The sequence below is a fragment of the Takifugu rubripes genome, chromosome 20 (assembly GCF_901000725.2).
Source record: "Takifugu rubripes chromosome 20, fTakRub1.2, whole genome shotgun sequence".
Taxonomy (NCBI): Eukaryota; Metazoa; Chordata; class Actinopteri; order Tetraodontiformes; family Tetraodontidae; genus Takifugu; species Takifugu rubripes.
Window position 1 is genome coordinate 13127969 of NC_042304.1, and position 23907 is coordinate 13151875.

General features: G+C 44.7%; 3 protein-coding genes across 3 annotated transcripts; 2 read left to right on the forward strand and 1 right to left on the reverse strand.

Annotated features, from left to right (window-relative positions):
* Nucleotides 1-185: 185 nt before the first annotated feature.
* Nucleotides 186-6584, forward strand: LOC105417959 (uncharacterized). Its single transcript, XM_029827866.1, has 10 exons — nt 186-476; nt 1114-1143; nt 1338-1592; nt 1682-1900; nt 1986-2093; nt 2171-2302; nt 2382-2528; nt 3526-3675; nt 3982-4719; nt 5542-6584. The coding sequence occupies exons 1-9, from the start codon at nt 407-409 to the stop codon at nt 4089-4091; spliced, it is 1221 nt and encodes a 406-aa protein (XP_029683726.1). The 5' UTR covers nt 186-406; the 3' UTR covers nt 4092-4719; nt 5542-6584.
* Nucleotides 6585-7380: 796 nt separating this feature from the next.
* On the forward strand, nt 7381-19190 carry ptprc (protein tyrosine phosphatase receptor type C). Its single transcript, NM_001032616.1, is given in 31 exon segments — nt 7381-7601; nt 9781-9927; nt 10060-10158; nt 10305-10334; nt 10527-10752; nt 10755-10780; nt 10863-11081; nt 11167-11274; nt 11352-11483; nt 11563-11709; nt 12702-12851; nt 12952-13160; nt 13231-13291; nt 13364-13472; nt 13551-13588; nt 13784-13893; nt 14398-14488; nt 14675-14751; nt 14877-14913; nt 14990-15087; nt 15181-15306; nt 15408-15565; nt 15708-15843; nt 16291-16440; nt 16843-16933; nt 17017-17156; nt 17405-17539; nt 17724-17840; nt 17925-18082; nt 18315-18450; nt 18592-19190. Coding segments are annotated over 31 exon segments (3741 nt in total). The 5' UTR covers nt 7381-7540; the 3' UTR covers nt 18811-19190.
* A 965-nt stretch (nt 19191-20155) lies between these two features.
* Nucleotides 20156-23869, reverse strand: abhd8b (abhydrolase domain containing 8b). Its single transcript, XM_003978064.3, has 4 exons — nt 23109-23869; nt 22858-23028; nt 20564-20780; nt 20156-20452 (listed from the first exon to the last, which is right to left on the reverse strand). The coding sequence occupies exons 1-4, from the start codon at nt 23855-23857 to the stop codon at nt 20219-20221; spliced, it is 1371 nt and encodes a 456-aa protein (XP_003978113.3). The 5' UTR covers nt 23858-23869; the 3' UTR covers nt 20156-20218.
* Nucleotides 23870-23907: the final 38 nt, after the last annotated feature.

Sequence of the window (23907 nt, forward strand, 5' to 3'; positions counted from 1 at the left end):
GGAACGATGCCAGATCCTGGCTCATTTCATCTGACGCTCTGCTTATAAATAGGCATCAGACCTGCATGGTGCCACATTTATCCCAGAATCAGGTGTGAGAACTGCAAATTAACAAATCATTTCCTAAACTGTTAGAAAGAAAATAAGGAAAGAAAATATGAGAGAAGAGAAGACTTCCTGTTCTTGGTGGCGTAGCTGAAATTAAGCTTCCTGTCGCAGTGATGTGAAGGTAAAAGCAGGCGTCTTCTGCTGTGACATCACTCCCACTACCGGTATTTAGGTTTTGGGGAGCAAGTCCAGGAAACTGCATCAGAAAACGCAAGAAAAAAGCCACAATTTTCAAAACCTTTACGTTGGAGTCAGCAGCGAGACATTTGCTTGGCTGGTTCACTCCCATCAGGACTGTATGCTGGATATGGCAGGTTATTTTGGTCTGAATATCCTGCTCTGGGCTGGAATCGTCACTTTGGCCTCCCGTAAGTACCAAAATATCACCTGTTCTGTGAGGAAAGTAAGCGCGGATGCATCTTTTAGAAAACCCTGTAGGAGGAACATTTAGAGAACCAGCATTTGAATTGTTCCCCCCTCAGCCACCAGTCTGGCAGCGTTCTTGATTTCTAAAAATAAATTGTTTGAATATTGGGAGAATTTCCTTAAATGTAATCGCTTACAATCAAACCCGAGGGCAGAAACGACCATTTTCTCCATTTGTTTTTTATGCACCGTATACAGAAAAAACACAAGAGACTTTGAAAACTGTCACGGTGGGATATTAAACAGACCCCAAAAGCCAGTAGGACCAAATGAATAAAACAGACTTTCTTCCTCCACGGAGGAAAAACAAACTAAAAGCAGAATTTCCCAACTTACAAAGTCAATGGCAGAGTCCAAAGAGGGGGACGCCGGGAAATCTCCAGACATTTTGGAGACCTCAGCTATAACAAGCTCAACAAATGCACCAGTGATGGTTGGAGTGGTTTATCTTGATATCTACAACACAAATCTGTTTGACTGAACGTCACCAGCTTCTTCATGCTCCATGATCTGAGTGTGTCAGAGATTTTAACTTTGCTTTTTACTCTTTCTTTTATCTCATTTGAACGTGCTGTGCAGCCCCCACGCAGCCTCCTGCAGCTCCACAGTGTGAGTACATCTTACAGGTTTTCACACAGGAACTAAGATCCTCTGGTTTTTTCTGTAATGGCGAGACATTTCTCAGTAAGGCTGCAAGAATGTACGGGTGCAGAAAGGACAATGTTTGATACAGCAGGACATTTCTATTTCAAGGCTTCATCCGAATGTGTTCATTATTTATGTTATGAATGTTTCCCTCACAGGTTCTTACACCCTGAAGCCCATTCCGTTTTCCCTCAGACTCACCATCAGTAACTTTACAACTGCTGGATTATACATCCTAACTCTGCAGGAGCAGGACGATATGACAGAGACAACATATTTGCCTCATACAACATCTTCTTACTTCTTGAACCTGAAACCCTGCACCAGCTACAGGCACCGGCTCGCTCTTTTCCTTCAACATGGCATCATCGACTGCAACCAGACTAAAAATACCACAGCTACCCTGCAACTGAGTGAGTGACAATGGTCCCTTTCTTCATCCAGTTTTGTTCGAATTTGATCGCTGTTGCAAACATGTTTCTCCTTCATCCGTCTTTTTTAGAGATGGAAGACTTTCAAAATGTAGAATTCTTACCTGGACACATCTGTTATCAGAGCAAATGGAACATCCGATCTCTCCTAACTCAACCCAACAACATGCAACTGCCCGACAACAACACTTTCTGCATCAGATACGATTCAAAGGACATTTGCACGAATTTCACAACAAACGTTTCCACAAGCTGTGGTTTGTTTCCCTTCACCAAATTCATCAATCTTGGTATGTACAACACATTCATGCCGGAAAGAACAACTAAAGATAAACATAATAACAAAAGTCTTTATTTTTTTTGCTGATTTTTAAGATCCAAGTCACATAACTATGAGACGTTTAGGTGTATATCCTGCAAAAATAGAGCCAACGTTCCCTCCAAACTGTAAAAACTGGACCGTGGAACACGTCGTCTGTTCAGGTAATCAGAGACACAGAGAAGATGCCCTGATTATTTAGAATTCTGTTGCATGATCATTCTACGTGTTATCCCATCAGAAAAGGGAAGCCCCCACCAGAATAAGAGCCTGACAGAGTTGGAGCCCTACACAGACTACAGCTGTGCTGCTGTCGTCACGCGTGGGACCGTCTCCATGTGGACGCAGGACATTGACATCAGGATCGACTGCAGTGCGTGTTGATTACAGCTGAATGTGAGGATGTGTCACATGACCCCAGCAGACTGACAGATTCTGATGTATTTCAACAGAACTGACAATAAATGAATGCAGTAAATCCAATGTTTTAACCAACACCTCCATGAATCTGCACTGGAACTTGACGAGCTCCGTCTGTAAAGACCTTTTTACCCGGTTCAACTTTTCCTACAACTGCTACTGTGACAACCCTGTAAAAGGTAATAACTGTTTATAACAAATGACATCATTTTCTCAAAGCCATTAACCCTTATCATATCATCTACTAAAAATACTGATTTGTGTTTTTACCTGTACTCTTATTTGAGCAGTGCAGCTTCATTATTGAGGTAAAAAATTGGGAGACAACTTAGCTTGAGTTTTAATTATAATTTTATTGTAAATTGTTGGGAGAAACTAGATTATTGACTTATGTGATTATTAATTTATAGGTCAGTTTGTTTATTTGTACATTTATTTTGGCCCGTGTCCTGATTCTGATATGAAAGAAGGCGTTGATGCACAGTACCACCGTCCACCACTAGAGGGCAGCAGGATTTTACCATTTAACCAGCAAGAAAAACTAGCGGCAAACTGGAAGTTGCTCAATTCTTCATCAGTCTCATACGTCATCAATAGCTGTACGGTTCCAGTTCGAAGTTTGCAGCTTGAACAGTATGCTCCAAGTTTGCAAGACCCTGGCTGTATGCTGTGATTTGAGAAATGACATCTATTTATGGGGGGGGGTTGTTATTTTTGCAAAAATATGATTGTTTTTCAATGGGCATACTTGGTTGTACTTTTAATCAAATGTGCATCAGAGAATAGTTGTGTGGCCTTGTGACAGTATCATTTCACCACCGCGCCTGTTCCAATTTATCATGGTGCCCTTGAGTGAGGCGCTGCACCCCAGTGTTGCTTCTGTAGAATGATACTGCTGTGCTTCATGTGTATATACACCAGTGTGTGTACCTTGCAAGCGTGGAGCGGCAAATATGGCAAATAAACGCTGTCTTTCTTTCCTTCTTTGCTACTTCAAAAGTTCACAGAAGTTGGCAAGTATTATTGAGGAATGGCTTTAGTGTGTAGCTCCTGCTGCCCACACATGGTCCTGTTTGTCACAAACGGGGACATTTATGTGTGATGGCGGAGATGTCCCTGGTTGTTGAGGACACATTCTGGAATCTGTAATTAATTTGAAATTCTTTCCTCTTTCAGGAAGTAAAGATGTTCCTCTAAAGTCTCAGCAAGTATCGTGTTCATTTTCTGCCCTTGATGCCTTCAAAGACTACACGTGTGGGATCAACGTCAAATACAAGAAGTTCTCCGTCCTCGACCGGGTGTTTCTTTATAGGACTGAACCTGGAAGTGAGTATTTGATGTGTGAGCTGTTTTAGATGACAATCACTGTCTTCTGACTATTAAACTCTTCCCTGTGTGTAATTGTTATTATTAACCCTATTTTCAGTACCAGAAATGCCACATCAGCTGAAGTTGGATGTTCATGAGCACAATCAGATTACAGTTAAAGTTGATAAAATCAGCAGATTTAACGGACCGTCGGAGTTTTACATTGTGCGCCTGTATGAAGGCAAAACCCATAAGGAAACCAGGATTGGAACCAAGCGGTCATTTGTATTTAAAGATCTCAGACATGTCTTGTTTTTTTCTTAGACACTGAACCCGCTCTGATCAGGTTTTTGGTCTTCCTCGTCATCACATCTGGGCTTCTGATACTTGTGGCTTATAAGATTTACACCAGGAGGAGGAAGAGGTCCCGGTGAGACCGGAAGCTTCAGGAGCGCACCACCATGATGCCTCCAGTGGTCATTAGGCGCTACAGCAGTTACTGGAGGCTGACGCTCATCTGCATTCTTGTGGTTCCGTCTGATTTTAAAAGTTGGAAAGATTAGAATACTTAATGTGAGACCCATCAGGTGTTATTCATACCTGCAGAAAAATGGGTCAGTGCGTGAGGCCTGTCTGTTGTGCCACAATCCTAAACAGCTGACAGGAAGTGTAAAAAAAGTTTGCTATCTCAACCTTTCCACATTTCTCACCACCTTCCTCATAAAGATGAGATGATGATTGGCCAATGGTGGGTTTCTGTGCTGATTTTTGATTCTTCTCAGTTGCTTATTTGATTGCCATTTTTTCCTGTTGCACCCTTAAAGTGAAGCAGCGCTCATGCTTGTTAAGACTTTCCACATCTGTATTTGCCTACATATACGTCCTTTGTTTGCGCCAGGCAACAAACAGTTGGAGCGCTGCACAGCTCTGGTGCATGCATGCAGCGTTTGCAGGGTATTTTGCTGTCTCGCCTCTCTGTGGTCGCAGCTGTGAGAGCAGAGCAGCACAGCCGCCACCTTCCTCCAGCATCTCCACTGTAACCAGGGCCACTGACTTCTCCAGGTAGGAGGGAGGAGAGGAGAGGAGAGGAGAGGAGAGGAGAGGAGAGGAGAGGAGAGGAGAGGAGAGGAGAGGAGAGGAGAGGAGAGGAGAGGAGAGGAGAGGAGAGGAGAGGAGAGGAGAGGAGAGGAGAGGAGAGGAGAGGAGAGGGAAGAGGAGGGGAGAGGAGGGGAGAGGAGAGGGTGAGAGGAGAGGAGAGGAGAGGAGAGGAGAGGAGAGGAGAGGAGAGAAGGGAAGGAGAGGAGGGGAGGAGAGGAGAGGAGAGGAGAGGAGAGGGGAGAGGAGAGGAGAGGAGAGGAGAGGAGAGGAGAGGAGAGGAGAGGAGAGGAGAGGAGAGAAGGGAAGGAGAGGAGGGGAGGAGGGGAGAGGAGAGGAGAGGGGAGAGGAGAGGAGAGGAGAGGAGAGGAGAGGAGAGGAGAGGAGAGGAGAGGAGAGGAGAGGAGAGGAGAGGAGAGAAGAGGGGAGAGGAGAGGAGAGGGAAGGAGAGGAGAGGAGAGGGTGAGAGGAGAGGGAGAGGAGAGGAGAGAGGAGGAGAGGAGAGGAGAGGGAAGGAGAAGAGAGGGGAGGGGACAGGAGGGAAGGAGAAGAGAGGGAGGGGAGAGGGGAGGAGAGGAGAGGAGAGGGTGAGAGGGGAGAGGAGAGGGGAGGAGAGGAGGAGAGGGGAGGAGAGGAGAGGAGGAGAGAGGAGGAGAGAGGAGGAGAGGAAATGCAGCAAACGCTTTCAGCACTAATCAAAGACTTCTAAAACAAAGCAAAAATCAAGAAATTGGGGAAGTTGTGACAAATTTTGGGTTGATGGGTTTTTGGATTTTTTTTTTCTATTAGGGGAAAATGTGGCACGTTTTTCACTGAAAGAGGAAGCTGCTGATGTTGCTGCACCCAGGCCAGCTGAGTTAGTGCAAATGTACAATAATGCAAAAGCAAAAACTTTTATCTGCTGAAGACTGATCTGCTCACATTTGACGTTTGGTCATCATATTGTCACTATTCCTTATTATTCCAGAATTAAAGGTATATCACCAATTTTATGACCTTGTTCTTCTTACAGTGACCTTCAGTTAGTTCCTGTCAAGCGCTCTCTCTCTCTCTCTCTCTCTCTCTCTCTCTCTCTCTCTCGCTCTCTCTCTCTCTTATGCAACATTTAGACCTGCAGGTTTTCTCTAACATCGGTCTTCTTGCTGCTTATCAACAAATTGAACAAATTGATCCAGCAACTGTGGGAAGAGTTCTTTTGATTTCAGGTTTGGATGCTGGTGTGTGACCAGTTGCCCAGGAGCCACCATGTTGCTGCTGCGGTGATGACCTCAGAGACTGTGACTTTAACGCATCCTTTTTTACTTCAAATGAAATCACGGCTTTAAATGAAATCAAACCTATTTGGAGCCCCAAATCACCAACAGTGTTTGCCCCAACCTGCACAGTTGTGACCCCAGCTGTCCTTAGACCCTCGAATCGGGTCAGGAAAAAACTGACGGACAGACGATGTCAAGTTCATTCTGTGTTGATCAAAACCAGAAACCCAATAGTCTATAACCTGGAGTCCATCCCAGCAGTTACTGGGAACACACCCTGGACAGGTCACCAGTTCCAGACAGTTTGGAGTCTCCAGGCAACATGACATTCATGGTTTATTCGTAGTTTCTGTGTTTTCATTCGGTTTATGTCGTGTATTTCCTCACGGCGGCGCAGCACTCAGCATCCTTCGCTTGCACCCGTTGGGATCAGAAACTTGTGTTTCTGGATCCAGGAACTGAAAACCAGCTTTCTAAAATGGTTCCCATCATGGCTCCCAGACCTTAATCCCCTTTTCTGCTGACATTCTTCCACCAAATGTTCAAATCAGATTAATCTGGTCAAAATGGTTCCTGTAAAGCTCCCGGCTGTTGCTGGACTACAGCGTTATAACCACAGAAATGAAAATCTAAGTCACATTACCGATGAGTCACTGGCTGCAGGCGAGGACTGGAGCGCTGTGTGTTTCCCCCACAACAGGTTCTAAACATGCAAGCTCTGTTGAGCTCGGTGCTATTTTCAAAAGTACGACACTTCCTGTGTAATCAAATATGGATGTTTCGTGTGGGACAATTCACCAATCAGGAGGCCGGGCCTCGTCGGCTCAGTGGTCCAAGATGTCAGCCATTGAAGGTTGCTGCCATCTTGGTCTCGATGCACTTCTGCATTACGTTTGCATCGAGACCAAGATGGCAGCAACCGCCTCATAACAAGCAGCCCCACCCCCCACCCTCTACCCTCCCCCATGTGAGTGATGTGTGAGTTTGATGGTCCTGCAAAGTCAATTGAAGGCAAGACTGCCCCAAAATATCGGGGGGGGGTCATCTTTAGTTTGACCCTGGGTCATTTTGTCTGACGGTCTGCCTATGAATAGGCAGCAGACCTGTGATGGCCCCGTTATCCCAGAATCAGGTGATAAAACTGCAAAAATCTAAAATGTTAGACAGACAATGATAGATTTTTTTTACATGCCAAACTTCCTCTTTTTGTCATAAGTCAGTGGGTTTTTGAAACTCTAGCAAGGGCAAGGAAAGATTAGAGAAGAGAAGACTTCCTGTTCTTGGTGGCGTAGCTGAAATTAAGCTTCCTGTCGCAGTGATGTGAAGGTAAAAGCAGGCGTCTTCTGCTGTGACATCACTCCCACTATTTAGGTTTTGGGGAGCAAGTCCGGGAAACTGCGTCAGAAAACACGAGAAAAAAGCCACAATTTTCAAAACCTTTATGTTGGAGTCAGCAGCGAGACATTTGCTTGGCTGGTTTACTCCCATCAGGACTGTATGCTGTGTGCTGGTCCCCGCGCTGACTCGTGGATATGGCAGGTTATTTTGGTCTGAATATCCTGCTCTGGGCTGGAATCGTCACTTTGGCCTCCTGTAAGTACCAAAATATCACCTGTTCTGTGAGGAAAGTAAGCGCGGATGCGGAGTTTAAACTCATTTATTTTTTAAGCTTGTTTGGTGGCTGTGGTGCTTCTGATCATGGTGGGAAATTGTTCCCCCCTCAGCCGCCAATCTGGCAGCGTTCTTGGTTTTTTAAAATAAATTGTTTGAATATTGGGAAAATTTCCTTAAATGTAATCGCTTACAATCAAACCCGAGGGCAGAAACGACCATTTTCTCTTCATCACACCTTAAAGCTGCGGCTCCATTTGTTTTTTATGCACCTTAAATTTATTTAAATTAAAATTGAGCCTGTTTGGCAGAAAAATAAACAGTTGTGTCCGTCAGAGGAGGATGTCAATGAGAAATCTATTTAAAATGTCTTCTTGCATATACAAAGTTAAGGGAATTTTACACGCCATGTTTCTGTTCTGCTTTGTGTGTGTGTGTGTGTGTGTGTGTGTGTGTGTGTGTGTGTGTGTGTGTGTGTGTGTGTGTGTGTGTTCCTACTTTGCTGCTTCCTGCATCACATTTATATATTGATTTTTGAGTGACCTGATTAAATAATCTGATCTGAAATTTGACAGGATTTCTGTATTAATACACCTGTTACTACTCTGGACATTTATCCAGTTTTTTTGGAAATAGATGCTCTATTTTATTTAATTAAATACAAACGGCAGTGTTTCAAAAAAGGAAACATTACTATTATATCTCTGGCTTATCAGTTTAATGTAAAATATAAATAACAATCTGAATTACTTTTTTAATAAGATAAAAATGGCACTAAAATATTTATCTTGTCCTGCGGAATATGTGGCAGCGGAATATGCTGTGATGCAATTAATTAAAAGAAAAATAAATATAATTTATTAATCTGCGGATGTTAATTTCTTGGACTTGGAACGACAAAAGCAAAATGATTGTTTTTAATCAATCGATCATTAAATCGTGTGTAAAAACCTCGCTTCTGAGAATTGGACCGAGGCTCCACTCACACATGACGCTCGAGCGCTCAACTGAATCCTCACGCGGCCCACCACTTCCGGGTTGCTGCGTTTCCTGCTGCAAGAGCGCGTGGCCACTCGGCCTGTCCGAGCCAGCACGAGCCCAGGATGAGTAAGCGCTAGTCCGCAACGAAAAGTACAATTAAAAATGATTTGATTCACGGAACTTCGGGGAGATAATTGCGGTTGATTCACTCTACTTCTCCAGCGAAACTTCTTTACATCGGTCAAAGCGAAGCAGTGAAATGTACCAACAGAAACAAATGCACCAAAACCACATCCTGTGCGTGCAGCGCGCACATCTCTGCTGAAGCTCGACATGCTGCGTCACACCGCCCTAATGTTAACCAGTTTTAGCTCAGCAGCACTTTAGCTGTTAAAAACAACACTCTTACTCTCCAACAGAAACTATCACCAAACTGGAGCCATTGTACTTTTAAAGTCAGGGTGAGGCAGGAAATTAGCGGTTTTGACGTGTGCCTCTATGCTTGGTTGTCACGGCAACCAGGCAGCAGAGTGTCACTCACGGAATGACTGTATGTTGCATTAAATAAGGAAACTGTTTAGATTGCGCGCTACAATGAAACATATGAGCAGGCCATTTATTTTATTTTATCTGTGACAACTATTCACAATTTTAGTGCTGGTACATGTTAATTTACAGAAAACAAATATTTCAACAACCCTCAGAAGCTACAGTCCACAGATCACTTTGGATATATTTGAATAACAATCTTATAAATATAACACTGTAACTAATCTTGATTCATTGCTTTAACAAACATTTATTTCCTCTTTAGACCAGAACATGGTCCCAACATAAAGTTATCAGGGCCTGAGTGACCTCAGCCAAAGGACTGAAATCACAGAGGTTGGATCGACTTTGACTGATCAGTCACATCAGAAGCATTAGTGTTTGTACATTGGTGTACTTAAATCCAAACTTAAGATTGAAATAAAAAACAAATGATCAGGACATTTGAATCAACTCAGAGATTTTATGTTACTGATGTTTCTGAACTGCAGTTTCTGGAAGATTTATTTAAAATAACAGAGGACGTCATTTGTCGTCATCAATGTTTGCGTAAAATATGACAAAACTCCGCAGAAATGGTGGCTCTGATTTTGCGTCTGGTCTGATTATTCTTTCTTCTTTTGGAATGCAGCCTCCACTACCTCTCCTGCACTCACCACTCATGCAAGCACCGTGACAGAGGCTAATGTCACGCTTTTAGTAGCGCCCCTGACCTCCACTCACAACTCATCATCAAACCTCTCCACCAATCTAAGCCTGAGTTCGACCACCCCAGCCGGTAATGTTTGTAGCTATAGATGAAGAAGTCCTGTTCAGTGTTGTCGCCAGCTGGCTTTCACTACAGGTAGAAACAGTTTGCTGTGCGGTGTTTCTACATGATGATGACATCTGTGGTCCTCTCCCTCTACAGCTGCCAGTGAGACCACGGTCTCCTTGACGACCCCAACGACCCCGATGGCCCTGACTAACATCTTAGCTATAACAAGCTCAACAAATGCTACCAGTGATGGTTGGAGTGGTTTATCTTGATATCTACAACACAAATCTGTTTGACTGAACATCACCAGCTTCTTCATGCTCCATGATCTGAGTGTGTCAGAGATTTTAACTTTGCTTTTTACTCTTTCTTTTATCTCATTTGAACGTGTTGTGCAGCCCCCACGCAGCCTCCTGCAGCTCCACAGTGTGAGTACATCTTACAGGTTTTCACACAGGAACTAAGATCCTCTGGTTTTTTCTGTAATGGCGAGACATTTCTCAGTAAGGCTGCAAGAATGTACGGGTGCAGAAAGGACAATGTTTGATACAGCAGGACATTTCTATTTTCTCCTCATCCGAATGTGTTCATTATTTATGTTATAAATGTTTCCCTCACAGGTTCTTACACTCTGAAGCCCATTCCGTTTGGCTTCAGACTCACCATCAGTAACTTTACAACTGCTGGATTATACAACCTAACTCTGCAGGAGCAGGACGATATGACAGAGACAACATATTCTCCTGATAAAACATCTTTGGACATCTTGGACCTGAAACCCTGCACCAGCTACAGGCACTGGCTCTCTCTCACACTTCAACACAGCGCCATCGACTGCAACCAGACTAAAATACCACAGCTACCCTGCAACCGAGTGAGTGACAACGGTCCCTTTCTTCATCCAGCTTTGTTCGGATTTGATCGCTGTTGCAAACATGTTTCTCCGTCTTTTTTAGAGATGGAAGACTTTCAAAATGTCAAATCCTCACCTGGAAGCATCTGTTATCAGAGCAAATGGAACATCCGATCTCTCCTAACTCAACCCAACAACATGCAACTGCGCGACGATGACACTTTCTGCATCAGATACGATTCAAAGGACATTTGCACGAATTTCACAAAAAACGTTTCCACAAGCTGTGGTTCGTTTCCCTTCACCAAATTCATCGATCTTGGTATGTACAACACATTCATGCTGGAAAGAACAACTAAAGATAAACATAATAACAAAAGTCTTTATTTTTTTTGCTGATTTTTAAGTTCCAAGTCACATAACTATGAGACGTTTAGGTGTATATCCTGAAAAAATAGAGACAACGTTCCCTCCAAACTGTAAAAACTGGACCGTGGAACACGTCGTCTGTTCAGGTAATCAGAGACACAGAGAAGATGCCCTGATTCTTTAGAATTCTGTTGCATGATCATTCTATGTGTTATCCCATCAGAAAAGGGAAGCCCCCACCAGAATAAGAGCCTGACAGAGTTGGAGCCCTACACAGACTACAGCTGTGCTGCTGTCGTCACGCGTGGGACCGTCTCCATGTGGACGCAGGACATTGACATCAGGATCAACTGCAGTGCGTGTTGATTACAGCTGAATGTGAGGATGTGTCACATGACCCCAGCAGACTGACAGATTCTGATGTATTTCACCAGATCTGACAATATATGAATGCAGTAAATCCAATGTTTTAACCAACACCTCCATGAATCTGCACTGGAACTTGACGAGCTCCGTCTGTAAAGACCTTTTTACCCGGTTCAACTTTTCCTACAACTGCTACTGTGACAACCCTGTAAAAGGTAATAACTGTTTATAACAAATGACATCATTTTCTCAAAGCCATTAACCCTTATCATATCATCTACTAAAAATACTGATTTGTGTTTTTACCTGTACTCTTATTTGAGCAGTGCAGCTTCATTATTGAGGTAAAACATTGGGAGACAACTTAGCTTGAGTTTTAATTATAATTTTATTGTAAATGGTTGAGAGAAACTAGATTATTGACTTATGTGATTATTAATTTATTGGTCAGTTTGTTTATTTGTATATTTATTTTGGCCCGTGTCCTGATTCTGATATGAAAGAAGGCGTTAATGCACAGTACCACCGTCCACCACTAGAGGGCAGCAGGATTTTACCATTTCACCAGCAAGAAAAACGAGCGGCAAACTGGAAGTTGCTCAATTCTTCATCAGTTTCATACGTCATCAATAGCTGTACGGTTCCAGTTCGAAGTTTGCAGCTTGAAGAGTATGCTCCAAGTTTGCAAGACCCTGGCTGTATGCTGTGATTTGAGAAATTAGATCTATTTATGTTTTGTTTTTTTTTGGCAAAAATATGATTGTTTTTCAATGGGCATACTTGGTTGTACTTTTAATCAAATGTGCATCAGAGAATAGTTGTGTGGCCTTGTGACAGTATCATTTCACCACCGCACCTGTTCCAATTTATCATGGTGCCCTTGAGTGAGGCGCTGCACCCCAGTGTTGCTTCTGTAGAATGATACTGCTGTGCTTCATGTGTATATACACCAGTGTGTGTACCTTGCAAGCATGGAGTGGCAAATGTGGCAAATAAACGCTGTTTTTCTTTCCTTCTTTGCTACTTCAAAAGTTCACAGAAGTTGGCAAGTATTATTGAGGAATGGCTTTAGTGTGTAGCTCCTGCTGCCCACACATGGTCCTGTTTGTCACAAACGGGACATTTATGTGTGATGGCGGAGATGTCCCTGGTTGTTGAGGACACATTCTGGAATCTGTAATTAATTTAAAATTCTTTCCTCTTTCAGGAAGTAAAGATGTTCCTATAAAGTCTCAGCAAGTATCGTGTTCATTTTCTGCCCTTGATGCCTTCAAAAACTACACATGTGGGATCAATGTCAAATACAAGAAGTTCTCCGTCCTCGGCCGGGTGTTTCTTTATAGGACTGAACCTGGAAGTGAGTATTTGATGTGTGAGCTGTTTTAGATGACAATCACTGTATTCTGACTATTAAACTCTTCCCTGTGTGTAATTGTTATTATTAACCCTATTTTCAGTACCAGAAAGGCCACCTCAGCTGCATTTGGATGTTCATGAGCACAATCAGATTACAGTTAAAGTTGATAAAATCAGCAGATTTAACGGACCGTCGAAGTTTTACATTGTGCGCCTGTATGAAGGCAAAACCCATAAGGAAACCAGGAATGGAACCAAGTCGTCATTTGTATTTAAAGATCTCAGTTACTCCACAGAGTACACCGTGCAGGTTGGTATTGGCTGTCCTGGGATGATTCCAAGTTTAAATCAGTGTTTTAAAAGATTCTCCGTCCATCCAGGCGTCCACATTCAATGGCCATTTTGAGAGCAGTCCACACACAAGAACCACTTCCACCTTCTGTAAGTGCCCACGTCTCTGCAGCGTCCAGCATCACTGCAGCAGCTCTGTTGACATGTCTTGTTTTTTCTTAGACAATGAACCCGCTCTGATCAATTTTCTGATCTTCCTCATCATCGTCACATCTGTGGCTCTGATACTTGTGGCTTATAAGATTTATGTCCTGAAGAGGAAGAGGTCCCGGTGAGAACCGAAGCTGCATTCGTGCACCACCCTGATGGCCGATTTCGCAGTTTAACACACCTTTAAATGTTCTTGCAGAGACACCAGTGAAAGCATGATTCTTATACCCAAAACTAGTGAGTGTTTTATTTTTATTTGCTGCTTGTAACAGCATGTGACGATTTGTCATGTTTGTATTCTTGTGGGCCCCAATATAGGATGTGAAAGCACGACTCTGGAGAAGTTGGAACTGCAGTGGTGTTCTGTATAAATGAAAATTACTGAGTGTCCTGTTCTGAAATGTTCTGTTGTGGCTGCTTTGGGTGTTGTAGACGATGAAGAAAAGCTGATATTTGTTGAGCCCCTTACATCAGAAACGCTGTTGGATGCCTACAAGAGAAAGATTGCTGATGAAGGAAGACTTTTCCTGGCTGAATTCCAGGTACCAACCATATCTGTTTTGTCTCTCTCTGTATTTGCTACCTATTGAACACTACAACGGGGACCACTCTTGGTCCCCTCAACTTCAATGGACTTTCTGAGGATTAAGACATGGGTTTCAGGGTGAGGTTAGAAATGGGTTTGGGTTGGAGTTTGGGAATTATTCAGCATGGTTACGAAGAGGGTAATGTTAATGCTAGATTATGTCTTTGGAAGTCCCCACAAAGATAGAAATATAATTGTGTATTTGTCTTTGTCCTTATTTGATACATAGTGTGGACCAAAATCTGTATTTTAAAGCATTGGGTTAAGTGGTTGAGGAATTTATTATGCCAATGAGGGTCCTCACAAAGATAATACAAGTGTTTTGTGTCAGAGAGTGTGGTGCATTTATTGGATGGTTTAGAATGGAAGCTGAGACTGGAACCGAACAGATTAAATTTGCACACCAGGCGGCTCCGGATGAACAATACGCCCCATTATCACCATGTCCTTTTGATTTCAGAGCATCCCAAGAATATTCTCCAAGTACACCGTGAAAGAGGCCAAAAAGTCCCACAATGTCCCTAAGAACCGCTATGTGGACATCCTGCCATGTGAGTCAAGCAAACACACGTGCACACGTGCGCTGAGCGTCACCATTGGCTATCCTCACATGTTTACGCAATCACGCACTTATATCAGACAGCTGCTTCGGTTTGTTGATTCAAACTTTATGCCCTCCTTCACAGATGGGGTCACGTGGTTGATTTTATCTTTATTTTTCTCCTCTCTTGATTCAGATGATTATAATCGGGTCCAACTGACCACTGGGAACGGCAGCGCAGGCTGTGACTACATCAACGCCAGCTTTATAGACGTACAACAGACACAAACACACATTCAAACATTCTGTGCTGTCGACCCTCAATTAAGAACATTCTGGGTTGATCAGGGTTGGAGGTCATGATCTATTTTTGATGATGACTTGTTTTCTCATCACAGGGGTTCAAGGAATTAAAAAAGTACATAGCAGCTCAAGGTAACATCTTCATATTCATCACACGTGCATGAGACTGCGTTTGGGTGCATCCTAACTGGTGCTGCATGTGTGGTAGGTCCGAAGGAGGAGACTGTGAGTAACTTTTGGAGGATGATCTGGGAGCAGCAGACCTCCATCATCGTCATGGTTTCACGCTGTGAAGAGGGAAACAGGGTGAGAGTAGAAGGTTTTAGCTGGATGGATGGATGGGTGGTGCAGGGATAAGGGCTCTATGCTGATCCCTGTTTGAATTTCCTCTCCCCTCAGATAAAGTGTGCTCAGTACTGGCCATCAGAAGATCGAGACACCGAGATCTTTGAGGAGTTTATAGTAAAGCTGACCTCAGAAGACCACTACCCCGACTACATCATTCGCCATCTGAGTCTAACAAATGTGAGTCACTCACCGTCTTTATCTCAGACAATATTATATATGAAACATAAACAAAGCCAGTATGTGTGTGTGTGTGTGTGTGTGTGTGTGTGTGTGTGTAGAAGAAGGATAAGGGTTCAGAGAGGGAGGTGACTCACATCCAGTTCATGAGCTGGCCCGACCACGGCGTTCCCGAGGAGGCGCAACTCCTCCTGAAACTGAGGCGCCGAGTAAACTCATTCAAGAATTTCTTCAGTGGTCCCATCGTCGTCCACTGCAGGTAGGTCACAGAACACACCCTCCCCTGCGCGCCAGGACTCGCCTCTAACATCATCGGGTTAGTGTTAGTCGGGCCAGTTTAAATGAAGAGACTCCTGAAGAGACAAACGCATGTGAAATGATGTTTCCAACCTTGTGTGCAGTGCTGGAGTCGGCAGGACGGGTACCTACATCGGCATCGATGCCATGATGGAGAGTCTGGAGGCCGAAGGAAGGGTGGACATCTACGGCTACGTGGTCATGCTCCGCCGACAAAGATGTCTGATGGTTCAGGTTGAGGTAAAGGCACAGTCATAGAGAGAGAGAGTGAGAGAGAGTGTGTGTGTGTGTGTGTTAGTTTACATCACCTAAGGTGCCTTTCTTACTAGTGACCTCAATCTTCTAGAGTTATTTAAATCTTCTACACACTTCTGCTGAGCTATCAGAACACTTTGAATGTACTGCTAAATATACAGAATGGCCTGTGATTTCCAGAAAGTGAACTTGGGTGTTTCGTGGTTCATTGAAACTGCGATGGTGCGTGAACAGAAAGCAGCTGCAGTTGATCTGGTGGTGAGAGCTCCTCAGCAGCCTGTCAGAGTTCAGAAGCTGTACCTGCATTTGTCTAACTGGTTTATGCTACTCAGCTGCAGCGTCTCTCTGTTATACAAAATAATCCACGGGTGATTTCAAAGAGTAGTACTTGTTGGCTGATCTTGTTGGTGTCTCCCCCCCCCCCCAACCCAGGCTCAGTACATCCTGATTCACCAGGCGCTGCTGGAGCACACCCAGTTTGGGGAGACCGAGAACACCCTGCAGGAGCTCCACAGCACGCTGAACACACTCAAACAGAGAAGCTCCGACAATGAGCCAACTTTACTGGAGGATGAGTTTGAAGTATGAAACTTGTTTTTAACCACAAGGCTGAATGAGGAAGCACGTGAAAAAGGTCCAGCGTGTGAGATGTTTAAATGAACTGTCACAAAGTTCATTTTGTATTTTTGTATCACACATGTGTGTGAAAAAGTACATTAATAGTTATGAGTTATGACTTTGTCTTGATTGAGTATTTACATTGTTTTATAAATATGGGTTCTCCTGCGTGACTAGACTGTCCCAACACGTTTCTACTGTAGCCCAGAGTGGACAAACTTAAGCACAAACATCTTTTTTTCCTGAAATATATATCTTACACACTGGCTCTTGTGGTTAGGAAAATATGCACTTCTCCTCTGCATTTGTCTTATATTTTTCTGTATTGACATTAATCTGCTAATAAAATCTTTTTTCATCAATCAGCGACTCCCTAACTTCAAAAACTGGAGGACCTTCAACACCGGCGTTACAGAAGAAAACAAGAAGAAGAATCGCACTTCATCCGTCATCCCATGTGAGCTCAACACACTTTTTAAATGCAACAACATGTGATCGCGTCCCATCACGTGTGCTTACGCTCACGTCTGGCGCCCTCAGATGACTACAACAGAGTATTGCTGAAACTCGACGAAGAAAAAAGCCATGAGAGCGATCCCGATCCCGATGACGATTACGATACGTCCTCATACGATGACATCGAGGACAGCGCCAAGTACATCAATGCCTCCCTCTTAAGTGTATGTACTTTAGCATCTTTCCTCACCCTCATCTGCATAAAACCTTGACAGACTCCAGTCCAACAACGTGGAACAGCTTTAAATCTGCTCAGCTGAGCTGTAGCAGCTGTTTTCTCATTAACTCTAAACAAACCCAAGCTTATATGCAGCTGCATGAATATTAGAACATGTAAAATTAAAACCATTGCATCTTATTTGTGTAGGAGCGTGTAGAACATTTGACGAATGTTCCTTTTCTGCCCACGCAGGGTTACTGGGGCCCGCACACCTTCATCTCAGCACAGACGCCTCTGCCAGACACTGTGGCTGACTTCTGGTCCATGATTCTCCAGAAAAGAGTATCTATTGTTGTCATGCTCTCCGACTGCTCTCAGGGAGACGAGGTATTGTCCAAACACTGAGTAGGAAAACGTAAAACCTCTTTTTGGAGAAAATAAAATCCTTGTTCTAAATGCAAAGTCAAAGAGGATATCGTGCTTCTCGGTTTTAATCAGTTGAATTAATTTCCTCCTTCCACTTCTTCCATAGAAAAATCAGTGGCACAAACTCTCAAATTCTTGTTCATAGGACTGTGTTTACTGGGGTGAGGACAAGAAGACAGTTGAGGACATTGAAGTGGAGACTGAGAGCACAGACAACTCCCCCAATTTCATCCTCCGCAACATGATGATCCATCACCTGAAGGTAACTCGGCAGCGTCCTGCACGATACGTGCGTTCTCTGATCCCAGCTTTTGTTTTAACGTCACATCTGCGCTCGTGTCGACAGACCGACGCGCACCAGCAAGTGAAACACTTCCAGTTCCTGAAGTGGGGGGACAAAGAGGTGCCGGAGAAACCACAAGATCTGGCCGACCTGATCAAGGAGATCAAGCACAGATGTGGCTACACGTGGCCGAGGAGCACGCCCATCATTGTCCACTGCAAGTAAGACCACTTCACAGACACACAGCCTCTCACACAGGAAGTGGATGTCTCACCATGACTGCTCATGTCCAGTCAGTGAGGTCACAGGTGTTCCTCACAGGATCTTCTTAGGTATTTCGAAACTTCTTCTCGAACAGAGGAACAACTCTATTAAACTGGCATAAATATTTGCTTACTATTCAGTCTGCCACTGCGGTTCCTCAGGTGTTTGTTTTCCCTTGTGTTCCCTCAGCGACGGCTCCTCCCGTTCAGGGGCCTTCTGTGCCCTGTGGAACCTTCTGGACAACGCTGAGAAAGAGAAGATGGTGGATGTTTTCCAGGTGGTCAAGACTCTTCGGAAGGAGAGACAGGGCATGTGCCCCAGTCTGGTAGGAACAAGGAACCAGTCCATTTCACTTCTCCAGCTTAAAACTGAAAAAGTTATTTTAGCATTGCACCTAAATACGTCTGCTGCTGCTGTTCATGACCGTTAGAAGAAACATAAAATAAAATACAAATCTATCCTTCAGGAGCAGTACCAGTTCTTGTATGATGCACTGGAAGTGGTTTATCCAGTCCAGAACGGGGATGTGAAAGCAGCACAGAACTCTGTCCAGATTGTCAATGAAACAGCAGAGCAGCAGGCCAGCACTACCCGCACTGACCACCAGGAGGCAGAAGAGGGTGCCGATGGAGACGTTTCCACGGCGACTGGGGAGAAGAGCAGCACTGTCACCGTTGAGGTTTGAGCAGGAGTCTGGGAGGATAATCGATTAATTACAACTTTTATTTTGAGAAAAAAAAAAGACAAAAAAAAGAAAGAATATTCCTGAATGTAAAAATACCGTTACAGAATTTTTAGCCGTCCGTTTCCAAAACGAACACTGTAACTAATTTATGAATATAGTATTTTCTTTGGGTTTATCAAGAGCTGTTGTCAAACTATGTTTTTTTTTCTTTTACACATTAGTTGACTTCTTGAATCATAGTGGTAGTAGATTATAAAGTGATGAATGTTTATTCTCTGTACAGTTCAGAACTTTAATCAACCTAATGTGTATGTTTTGGGGCTAAATGTGTAGAAAAAAACACACAAAGAAAGAACTGGATTAAAAATATTCTGTCATTGGACACTTTTATTGTCTTTTTTTTTTGGAAAAAGCTAAATGTTGAAACATAATCATTGAGAGAATATGAATGAACTGTTAGAAAAACCTCATTTTTGCTTTTTGGACATTTTAAAAGAAGAAGTTTGTCGAGATTTTGAAGGCGGTTGTAAAACTAATTAAGAAGATAAGATATCTTGTCCATGGGTCTCAGCTTTTCAAACTCAAACAAGAGCAAAAAGATTTACTTGTCTCTTTTTCATCTGACTTTCTTTAACCTGTTTTATAGCTATACAAAGAAAAAATAGACTGTGTAAAAAAAACAATCTTTGTATAAAAAAGTGCTTTACTTACATTTACATACATTGATTTTATTCTTTATGAAACTTGAAATTTGCTAATATTACATATAAAGAGTTGATGACTTGTCACGTGACAAAAAGGCAAAGATTTGGTGAGTAGACGGATGAGAAAATGGGTCTATGATTGTGACACACTCAGAAGCTGAAAACTGGAAAAAGGGACTTCCTGTTGGTAATATCCGATTTTGACAGGTTTTGTTATTGAGGTTAACACTGTTTATACTGTGTTGTGGCACCATGTCGATTAAATGAAATCCCTCTTCCTCCGCACAAATGTTCTCATCAATGATTGAATGTGTAGAAGTGAGGAACTTCATTCCAGGACCTGTAGCTCTGCATCACAGCCGAGGTTCCAGAAGTAGGCTGATCTTTGGCTTAGCTACAACAGACCGACACGGCATCCGTTCTCCTTGGTTCTCCTTTGCCTGCCCGTGTCTGGGTATCAGGTTAGCATCAGTCTGACTGTATTAACTGCACCCATCTGTCAGTCTGTCCATGAGCAACAGCTGAGATGCTTCTGAACAGCAGCTCCTCCCTGTTTGGAGACCAAGCTTCTCCTTCAAGGCACGGCTAAAATGTCTGTCCTGGATAAACAGCTGGGCTGTTGTACCTTTAATCATCCAGACTGTAGCTTTATTGTTCCGACTCCACAGACACACGGCCACATCCACCTCACTTTGGACCCCCAGTTATGTTTTTGCCGTCCGTTCAGCTGTTGCCGGGCGGACGATGGTAAGGTCCAGCGGAGCTCGAGCACCTTTGGCGGTCTCTGGGCGAGTTTTTGGATCCTTCTTCGGAGGTGGGGGGGGTGGCGGCTCCCAAAGGACAAACTCGTGCAGGAGTATGTTGACAAGGTCGGGACACTCTATCATCACCATGTGGCTGCCATCTGCCACAACCTTCAGGAAACCCATCAGAAGGGTCTGAGAAGATTAAGGTAAAAAGTTGTTTTTTTTATGGAAGCGCTAAAGGTTACACAATAATATTGATTTACTTGCCTCCTTTTATTGATCAAAACTCTGCAATTAGCTCACCTCGGTCATTTGTTGGTCGTCTTCGACGTGGACGAATCGGTCGTGCATGCCGTGCACGAGCAAGGTGGGCACTACTATCTCAGCGTGATAGACTTCGTCCCCCTCGGGCCAGTACTGCCCGCTCATCATGGAACGCAGCACAAAGGACGGCACGTGGAAGGCCCGGTGTTCTCTGAGCATCCGCCGCTCCCTGCAGCCCTGCCGGGCGAAGCCAGCCCTGCCATCATATCAAAGACGCGGAAACAGATTAAGATCCATCCATCCATCCATCCATCATCCATCATCCATCCATCCATCATCCATCCATCATCCATCCAGCCATCATCCACCCATCCATCCATCCATCCATCCATCATCCATCCAGCCATCATCCATCCATCATCCATCCATCCATCCATCCATCCATCCATCCATCCATCATCCATCCAGCCATCATCCATCCATCATCCATCCATCATCCATCCAGCCATCATCCACCCATCCATCCATCCACCCATCCATCATCCATCCAGCCATCATCCATCCATCATCCATCCATCCATCCATCCATCCATCCATCCATCCATCCATCATCCATCCAGCCATCATCCATCCATCATCCATCCATCATCCATCCAGCCATCATCCACCCATCCATCCATCCACCCATCCATCATCCATCCAGCCATCATCCATCCATCATCCATCCATCCATCCATCCATCCATCCATCCATCATCATCCATCCATCCATCCATCCATCCATCCATCATCCATCCATCATCCATCCAGCCATCATCCATCCATCCATCATCCATCCAGCCATCATCCATCCATCATCCATCCATCCATCCATCCATCCATCCATCCATCCATCCACCCATCCAGCCATCCACCCATCCATCCAGCCATCCATCCATCCATCCATCATCCATCCATCCATCCAGCCATCATCCATCCAGCCATCATCCATCCATCCATCATCCATCCAGCCATCCATCATCCATCCATCCATCATCCATCCATCCAGCCATCATCCATCCAGCCATCATCCATCCATTCATCATCCATCCATCATCCATCCAGCCATCATCCATCCATCCATCATCCATCCAGCCATCCAGCCATCATCCAGCCATCATCCATCCATCCATCATCCATCCATCCATCCATCCAGCCATCATCCAGCCATCATCCATCCAGCCATCATCCAGCCATCATCCATCCATCCATCATCCATCCAGCCATCATCCATCCATCCATCATCCATCCATCCAGCCATCATCCAGCCATCATCCATCCATCCATCATCCATCCAGCCATCATCCATCCATCCATCCATCCACCCATCCATCCATCCATCCATCCACCATCCAGCCATCCATCCATCCACCCATCCATCCAGCCATCCATCCATCCATCCATCCATCCATCCATCCAGCCAGCCATCCATCCAGCCATCATCCATCCATCCATCCATCATCCATCCATCCATCATCCATCCATCCATCATCCATCCATCCATCCATCCAGCCATCATCCATCCATCCATCATCCATCCATCCATCATCCATCCATCCATCATCATCCATCCATCCATCATCCATCCATCATCCATCCATCCATCCATCATCCATCCATCCAGCCATCATCCATCCATCCATCCATCCAGCCATCATCCATCCATCCATCCAGCCATCATCCATCCATCCATCCATCCATCCATCCATCCATCCATCCATCCATCCAGCCATCATCCATCCATCCATCATCCATCCAGCCATCATCCATCCATCCATCCATCCATCCATCCATCCATCCACCATCCAGCCATCCATCCATCCACCCATCCATCCAGCCATCCATCCATCCATCCATCCATCCATCCATCCATCCATCCATCCAGCCAGCCATCCATCCAGCCATCATCCATCCATCCATCCATCATCCATCCATCCATCATCCATCCATCATCCATCCATCCATCCATCCAGCCATCATCCATCCATCCATCATCCATCCATCATCCATCCATCCATCATCCATCCATCCATCCATCCATCCATCATCCATCCATCCAGCCATCATCCATCCATCCATCCATCCAGCCATCATCCATCCATCCATCCATCCATCCATCATCCATCCATCCAGCCATCATCCATCCATCCATCCATCCAGCCATCATCCATCCATCCAGCCATCATCCATCCATCCATCCATCCATCCATCCATCCATCCATCCATCCATCCATCCATCCATCCATCCATCCTACTGCAAACACATCTAAATTAAGTCAGTTATTCCTGTCTCACTTGAGAAAGAACCAGGTCAGCAGGGGAGAGAGGCAGTAAAGGACACTGCTGGGCAGGTTGAAGATGGAGCAGACGCTGGGCTCCAGAGACGTGGGGGCACCTCCGTTGATCAGCACCATCTTGTGGACTTGCTCAGGATACTCGTGGGCCAAGAAGGTGCAGAAGGACACGCTGTACAATAGGGGGCTGGTTACTGATGATGCCTGTAGTGTTTTTGCATGTGTCTTCTGCAACACTGATATCTTACTTACCCGTAAGAGTGTCCTATGAGGACATTCCTTTTGCGTGCGTATCGTCTGAAGATCAGTCTGATGTCCTCCGCCAGGGCATAAAAGGTGTACGCCGCAGCGATCTGTGGAGCTGAGCTGGCTCCGTGACCCACCAGGTCCACAGCAATCGTCTCATATCCCTGCTTGGAAAAAAACTCCAGCTGGTGTCTCCAGATGTCCAGTGAGCCTCCGACTCCATGGATGAAGAACAGCACCACATCTGGATGAGTCCCTTTGCAGGCTGAGATCTTCCTCTCACAGTCGATCACCACAGTCCTTTTGGGCTTTGACTTTTTTACGTGAAGTGCAGCTGGCACATTCCTTCTGTCTCCTCCAGCTGTGCCCGGCTCAGTTTGGGCCTCAGGGTTGCTGACGGGTGATGATGAGTTGCTACAGTCGGTTAGGTCAACCTCCACCATGCTGTTTGGCTCCGTGTCTCCATTCTGGCACCTTTTCTGTGCTCCCGACACAGCGTCGCCAAGGTTATCGATGTAAAGCTGTCCGCTTTCGTACAGTCTGATCTTTCGTTTTAGGCTGAAACTCCCCTCCGGCAGCGTGGGTTGCTCCACCACGGCCCGGTCAGGGACAGTGTGTTTGACCCGCAGGACACGGCCCGGTTTCACCTCTAGAAACTTGAAGCCGTCAGTGGATTCTGTGCTGTTTTCAGGAACTACAACATTGGTTAATTTTGACGTGCAGCACAATAGATTCCCCAGAACGCCGGTGATCATGGTTCCAGGTCTGCATTGGGAAAATAGCACACAAGTTTCCTCAAACAGAA